This window comes from Danio aesculapii, chromosome 18 (assembly GCF_903798145.1).
Source record: "Danio aesculapii chromosome 18, fDanAes4.1, whole genome shotgun sequence".
Taxonomy (NCBI): domain Eukaryota; kingdom Metazoa; phylum Chordata; class Actinopteri; order Cypriniformes; family Danionidae; genus Danio; species Danio aesculapii.
The window spans coordinates 48,735,464-48,743,275 of record NC_079452.1 but is presented as its reverse complement, the minus strand read 5'-3'; the positions used below and the strand labels follow the sequence as shown (position 1 = coordinate 48,743,275).

At 33.1% G+C, this 7,812-nt stretch overlaps 1 protein-coding gene across 4 annotated transcripts in view; it reads left to right on the top strand.

The window, feature by feature from the left end:
- Positions 1-184: 184 nt before the first annotated feature.
- Positions 185-7,812, top strand: part of edc4 (enhancer of mRNA decapping 4) — a 47,222-nt gene continuing 39,594 nt past the window's right edge. For all 4 annotated transcript variants that reach the window (XM_056478073.1, XM_056478071.1, XM_056478072.1 and 1 more), the window contains exons 1-8: positions 185-382; positions 3,343-3,487; positions 3,853-3,964; positions 4,260-4,359; positions 4,493-4,679; positions 5,972-6,119; positions 6,243-6,347; positions 6,482-6,591. In XM_056478073.1, the coding sequence (XP_056334048.1) occupies positions 295-382; positions 3,343-3,487; positions 3,853-3,964; positions 4,260-4,359; positions 4,493-4,679; positions 5,972-6,119; positions 6,243-6,347; positions 6,482-6,591 (995 nt within the window). In that variant the 5' untranslated portion in view covers positions 185-294. The remainder of the gene's footprint in view (positions 383-3,342; positions 3,488-3,852; positions 3,965-4,259; positions 4,360-4,492; positions 4,680-5,971; positions 6,120-6,242; positions 6,348-6,481; positions 6,592-7,812) is intronic.

Genomic DNA, 7,812 nt, shown 5'->3' with positions numbered 1-7,812 from the left:
ATTACAATTATACTATTTATAATAATAATGCGTCAGTAAAAATTAATAAACAGCAGTTATATTTTAATCATATAATCTTAAAAATGGAATTTAGTAGGGTTGTGGTGTCTGTGAAGTGATTCTCTCCGGAACTGAAGGAAGTCTGCTAGCGGAGGCGGGGGAATGAAATGCAGGGAGCGCTCGGCGGAAGTGGAGGGACGGTTGCAGGCTTTTATGAGGGGCGAGCTCAGACACAGAATTAAACTATTGAGCATTTGACAGTTTCCAGCGATTTACTCCCCCCTTCCCTACTTTATGGCTTCCAGTTCCAACATGGACATCGAGGGCGCGACCCAACACCTTCGGGACATCTTAAAACTGGATCGTCCGGGAAATTCGGCCGGTAAGTTGCCGGGGAAGCGAGCAGCTTTAGGCCGCGGCGCGATGATGCTGCGCAGCGCCTGAATTCAGCGCGAGCCACCTGACTGAACTCGCTCCAAACCGCAGGACAACGACAATTAGAGTCCATAACTGAAAAATACATCATGTTTTGTGTAACATTGCAAATAAATAAAAGCGGGTTATGGAGCACATAAGGGCTAAAGTCGCTTTGATGCAGCTGCAGCTTTGCTCAGACGGAAAGTCTGGAGTATTAATTGCGACACGAATATAATTCTTATGAAAGAGTTGAGAGAATTTCAGATTTGTCTCTTAATTATGTCTGAGACGGCAACAGATATTTAATGTAGGTTTCTAAATAAAAATGTGTCTTAAAGACTGATTTAAAAACATGAAACTTTTTTGTGTATCTCTGCTAGGTTTTTATTAGGATTGTGTAACGTTATGCAATATAATGCATGTACACACTTATGTATAGATAGATACTGTATCTGTACGTGCGTAGTCTTCGAGCAAAAGGATAGATAGATAGATAGATAGATAGATAGATAGATAGATAGATAGATAGATAATGTATTGGTACATGCATAAAGTCTTAAAGTAAAATGTGTTGGTACATAGATAAAGTCTTAGAGTAAAATTAAAGATTAAATGTTATTTACTAAAAGTGTTACTCATTGAAAATTTTCAAAAGTACTTGAACTTATATGAATATATGTATTAAAACTAATTGTTCTTTGACAAACCTTAATATATTTGGCTAGAGAATTGTATTACCTTGACTTGTCAGTATTCACTATGAACTTCTACTGATAATTAATTCTAATTTAATAGCATAAGAGCAATTCCAGCGTTATGGATGTGGCGTTTGCAGTAAAAGCTTAAGACATAAATTCACAGAGAAAATGTATGTTAACATTATGTTGAAACATCTGTTTATTTTTTCCAAAACTTCTAACCGCAGATTTATGGGAGCTGAAAAATATCAATCTGTTAAACATAGTAAACATAAACATGTGTTTTGGATGTGACCAAAGAAGTTTGCAAGTTTACAGTATGCAACATACTTTGTAGAAATTCTGTGAATTAAACTGCACAACCCAAAAGAAATGATGCTAATCAAAAGGATAAGAGTTGGTTCACTATAGAACAAAAGTCATTGATTTAATTAATATTTTTGCATTTATGAGGAAAACGCTTAATTATGGATGTGACATCTCTCCGTTATGGATGTGACAGATGTGAAATTTTCACTTGTGTGGCTTTGTTAAATCAAATATAATTATTTGAAAAGAGACGGTTTCTCTGTCACCCCAGAGAGGTTTTCTCTATTTTGCTGAAAACTTATTTTGCAAGTTTGACATTTGCATGGAATTACTCCTAAACAAGTAAAAAAATATATAAATATGCCATATAGCTTAGAATACAATTTGAGTAAAAGTAAAACTCTGCTGACATATAGAAATACAGAATCATCTTTTTTATAAGGTTATCTCCTTGCTGTTTTTGCAATTTACTTTGGCATGTTGAAGGACTTAGGATAGATAGATAGATAGATAGATAGATAGATAGATAGATAGATAGATAGATAGATAGATAGATACTGTATTCCTACATGCAATAAGTCTTGAAGTAAAATAGTGTGTTGGTACATAGATAAAGTCTTCGAGTAAAATGAAAGATTAAATGTTATTTACTAAAAGTGTTACTCATTTAAAAATGTCAAAGGTCTTGAATTTATATGAATATATGTATTAAAACTACTTGTTCTTTGAGGAATCTTAAAATGTTTTGCGAGAGAATTTTATTACCTTGAGCTAAAATTATTTGCCAAGAACTTCTTCTGAAAATGTATTATAATAGCCTAAACAAGTAAAAAATATTAAAATATGCCATATAGCTTAGAATAAAATTTGAGTTAAACAAAAGTGTGCAGACAAATAGAAATATAAATCATCGGGGCAGGATGTGTTCTCACTGTTTTTGTTTGTTCTTCTACTTGCTGTTTTTGGCATTTTGAACGAGTTAGGATAGGTAGATAGATTAGGCAGCTTAAACGGTTTGACCTTTTACAGCAGATTTAGTTAAACAACTGACAGATGTGACCTACATGTAAATATGATTTTCATCACAGCTGTGAACTCACTGAATCATTAGCTTTAGATTCACTCTGACCAAAGGATTGGAATGAGTGAGCTGTTGAATGAAGGACAGGTGCAATCTTATCAGTCAAATTCATAAATTATTGATTTAAAAACTGTTTAACAGGTTATCTGAAATAGGCATGGGCTGGTGTAAGATTTTGAGGGTATGATAACCTTGGATAAAAATTTCACGGTTTGCCGGTATTGTGATTGCTGCTCTAAAATATATTCTTTTTAAATGTCTGGGTAAAAAACAAAAGCTTTTTTCCCCTTTGAACACAATAGATTTTATTTTTAAGAAACATTTAAAATATTTTTAAGTAGTAAACATGTCAAGCTAAATAATTCCAATGAATCATTGACTTCTGCTATCTTCATTTGTTTCAAAATGAAGGTATTTTACAATTTAAAATGCATCTAGGGATGTATTTTCTGCTGGAGACTCTGTTGTCCTAAAAAACAAAATTTAACGTAAATAAAAAAAAACTTGCATATAACTTAGGAACGGTATAGCAGAAAATTTTGGCGAATTTTATTTTATTTTATTTTTTTAAAACCTTGACTTTTCCAGACCGTGGTATTCCTTGAAAAAGGTTATCAACTCATGCCTAATCTAAAAATCAGTCATTCACAAGTCTGGCACAGCTAATCTATTGTGTTTCGGAGCAGGCAACTTTTTCTAAAATTCAAAATAATAACTCTCACAAAAACTATTGAAAATCTACAATTTGTTCAAGCACAGATTCTGATGCATATTTTTCAAAGCTCATCATAGTAGGAGTCTGGTTAGGAGTTTTTAATCTGTCGTATAATTTTACAGAAGCCTCTTTGGTCGAGAGCCACAGAAAACCATCTTTCAATGGAGAGCTGAATGGAGTTCTCGGAGCCGATCTCATGGGAGCAGCAATGGTGGAGCCGACGACGCACAACTCAGACAAACTCAATGGACAGGACACACAGACCATGTAGGTTTTTGCTGTCATCAACTCTGCATATACATTGAACTCATTTAGCAAACCATTGTTTTCATTTGATTTCATTGTTTAATCCTCAGCAAGGCATTTCTGTGGTTTAAAAAAAACATTAAAAGTAATATTTAGAAATATTATTGTAGTTTAAAATGACTTCTTTCTGTTTTAATATGTTTAAAAAGTTTATTTATTTCTGTGATGGCAAAGCTAAGTTGTCGGCTGCCTTTAACTATTGTAATATGCTTAAATAAATCGATCATGCTGATCATCAAAACATCCCAGTGAAAACAAAGCCCAGTTATTTGAAATATTTTAGGTTCTTTTTTAGCAATAATTCCATGGTCTTTTTTTTGCCATAGCTGTCTTTCAGGAGATGACGGGTCCATTTGTGTCCCCATCAGAGCAAATAATGTGGAAATTGTGTCCAGCCGTGACTCTAGTATTGACAGTAAGGCTCGGGGAAGCAACAAGGTGTGTAAATTAATCCGGTTGTTCAAACTTGTGTTTCTCATTTAGAGTTAACGTTTTTTTTTTTTTTTTTATGGGAATGAAAAACCTGCCAACATCAAGGAGTTTTTATATTGCTTTTTTTCTTATTTGAAATTAATTAAATCATGGGAAGTGACAAACTAGCTGTGAAATATTCAATATTTTTGCTGTAAAAAGACTTTTAAACAATTGGCAAAGTCATAGTAATTAATAGAAAATATGTAACAACACTGGATATTGTTTTATTCTTAACCTTGTCCTCATGACTGTCTTGCAGGTTAAAATTCAGCCAGTGGCCAAATATGACTGGGAGCACAAGTACTACTATGGAAATTTAATAGCCGTGTCCAACTCATACTTGGCTTATGCTATCAGAGGTCAGTTTGCACACTTTATCACAGTCTATCGTTGTCTTTGTTCGTGGCTCATTGAACTCACTTCTTTGAATAAAATGTTGATGGGATTCAAATGAATGGTTTGTGATGTTAATTCTCTTTTTGGTTCCCACAGGTGCAAACAATCATTCAATGATTCGTGTGCTGCGCCTGAGCTCTACAGAGCGCTCGCTGCTGAAGGGCTTCACTGGGGCTGTCACAGACCTTGCCTTCGCTCATCTGGACTCCACCCTGTTGGGATGTGTGGATGAAGCTGGAAACATGTTCATTTGGCAGCTCACGAGCCACAGCAGCAAAATACAGTATCCTCTGTAGATTGAACAGGAATTATTATAGACGGATAGATTAAGGTTTGAAGATTAAAGTAAAAAAAAGGCAAATTATAACATCAGCTACATTTGAGCTGAAATTTGCTTATTAAAAGGCACATTTCAAAATGTACTATTTAAATATTAATTTTGTCATAATTAAAAAATAAATTAGGTTTCATTACAAATCTGGATCTACTTGTTTTGCTGTAGAAATGTATATTAATTTTATTTGAAATAATATTAAATAATACTATATTTAAAGAATAGGATTTGCTTCTTTTATAGTAAAATAGACTTTTTTTCTTAAAATCCTAAATTTGTCTTTATTTCCAGGTTTTTAGAAATCTTATTGTTATTACGGAACATGAATGAAACAAACTGAGGTTAAATACTATATATTTTTATTCTACGTTGTCCTTATTTTTGTAAAAAAGAAGTTATTAAAGTCATAAAGTTTTTTTTTTTTTTTTTTACATTTTTTGAAAATTACATTGGTAATAAGATAATATCCATCATACATGTAATTTGAATCCTGACCCCCACACGAAAAATTATAATAAAAATGATAATAATAAATAAAATTTAATTGTAATTAAATAAATAAATAAATAATAAAAAATAATGGCATAAAATCCTAAATTATTTTACAAAAAGGCAAATTACATTTATTTTGTCCAAGCTGAGTTTAACAGACAAGCTTTTAGTCTTAGAGACTTAGAGATTCCAAGGTAATCAAAGAAAAGGGTCCCAGGTCTGATAAAATAGAAAAGGCTTGTTCTTCATAGCTGTGGAGTAAGCTTGGTGTAGGATTATGTTGCAGACTGCAAGCAGCCATTGTTTTAAACTGGGGCGGTTTGTGAAGTTTTTAAGACTAAAAAGAATAGTGATATGATTTTTATTCTACAAAACAATATTATAGTTTATTTTATTATAAAATGGATTCCAGTTTTACGATTAAAAAGAAAAATGAAGATGGCAGTGTCCAGACTCTGTCCTGGTCCACTCCAACTTGCCTGTCTGGAAGTTTCTATTTTACCTAGTAAGACCTTGATTAGCTTATTAGGTGTGATTCATTAGGGTGGGAGCTAAATTATTGGACAAAACTGATCTAGAGCTGTATGTTTTGTAGCTTTTATTTTTATTTAAATTAAAGCTTTTTAGAAATAAAGTATGTTTCAGTTTTATTAAAACATTAAAAGGTCTAACAACATACTTTAATAATCACATTTTACCATTGATCAGCATAGCCAACATGATTTTTCTTTAAAACCAATGTTTCTCAGAGATGAAGTGATTGTTCACATCCGCAGACCTGAGGACACTCCACTAAACTCTAACCGCAGACTCATCTGGTGTCCCTTCATCCCGGAGGACAATGACGAGAGCCCTGAGGACGCATGTCAGACATTAGCATTGCTTCATGAAGACAGAGTATGTTTTTTTCCCTCTGGAATTTGTCACTTTTATCACTTTCCAAGATGTTTTCTTATTATTAGATTGAAAGTGTTTGTAACCATGTTACTCTCATAACTTGATTTTTCCTTGAAATTGTAGGCTGAGGTTTGGGACCTCGACATCCTCCGATCCAATAACAGCTCCTGGCCCGTGGACGCCACTGAATTGAAAGAGGGTTTCATCACCATTAGAGGACATGCAGCTGTAAGACCTGCTGGGTTTTAACTTAATGCTGTGTCTTCTGTGTTTTATTAAGTCATTAAAACTGAGATTTAGTGCGATTTACAATGGAGGTTAAGTTATTAGGTGTGTTTAATGTTTGTTTCTATTTTTAACAGCGCATTAGTGAAGGAGCTCTGTCCCCTGATGGTACTGTTTTGGCCACAGCTAGTCATGATGGATACGTCAAATTTTGGCAAATCTACATTGAGGGACAGGACCAGCCCAGGTATGTGTTGAAGTTTAACATATAAGACATTTCTTGGCTCTAGTTTTCAAAGAACAAAAGTCTAATAAATTAGCTTTTGTAAGGCTGTATTAAATGTGTATTATATTTGTGATCGTAATTGTCACAAATGATTTTACTTATGTTATATCAACTATAATTGCTGTTTAGTAATGACTAATAATTAATATTAACAATGTGTAACGGAAAGTTTACGGAACATGAATGAAACAAACAAAATCAGACCTGCGACCCTTTCTTTGATTACCTTGGAATCTCTAAGTCTCTAAGACTAAAATCTTGTCTGTTAAACTCAGCTTGGACAAAAGAAATGTAATTTGCCTTTTTGTAAAATAATTTTTGTATTTTATGTCAGTCTTTTTTGTTTGTTTGTTTGTTTATTTAATTACAATAAATTTTTATTTATTATTATAATTATTATTATAATTTTTCAGTCAGAATCCAATTACATGTATGATGCATATTATCTTATTAACAATGTAATTTTCCGAAAAATGCACAAAAAATATTCAATAAAAATATACTTTTAATACCTTATTTTACAAAAATAAGAACAATGCTGTATAAAAATGTATAGTATTTAACCTCAGTTTGTTACATTCATGTTCCGTAAACTAGATATGAAACTTACATTTTTACTCATTGTTAATACTAATTATTAGTTGCATTTACAATTTAAATCCATTTAGAATTCACAGTTTTAACACAAGGAATACATTTAATATATCAGTGCTTCCCACACATAGACTTTACTTGGGCAGACCGCCCAGGTATATTAACGGCTGCCCAAGTATATTTGATGGTGACACATGAATAATATTATTATTATCATGCTTTTACACTTTTCTGTATCTGCCAAAGAAAGCCAAACATTCGCGATTGATTAACCAGTGCAAAATCTTCTCTCGCTCTCTCTACACGTTTCCTACTGCTGGTTCTGTGTGCGCGTAAGAGCTGTCAACATTCACAGACAATCACGTGCTCTGCAGACCCACAGAGACAAAATGCGTCCCGGCTGTAGTGTCTGAATCTCCTAAAATTTCCAGGGTTCGGGTTTTACTTTCGCTTTCTAAAGTTGCTGTTGTTTGCATGCGTTGTTTGTAGGCATTACCTTTTCTGTCCGCACACAGCTGCGAGAGAAACATTAAATGATGATTAACTTTAATAAACAACTTAGATAAACTTTACTAAATACCCTGAGAG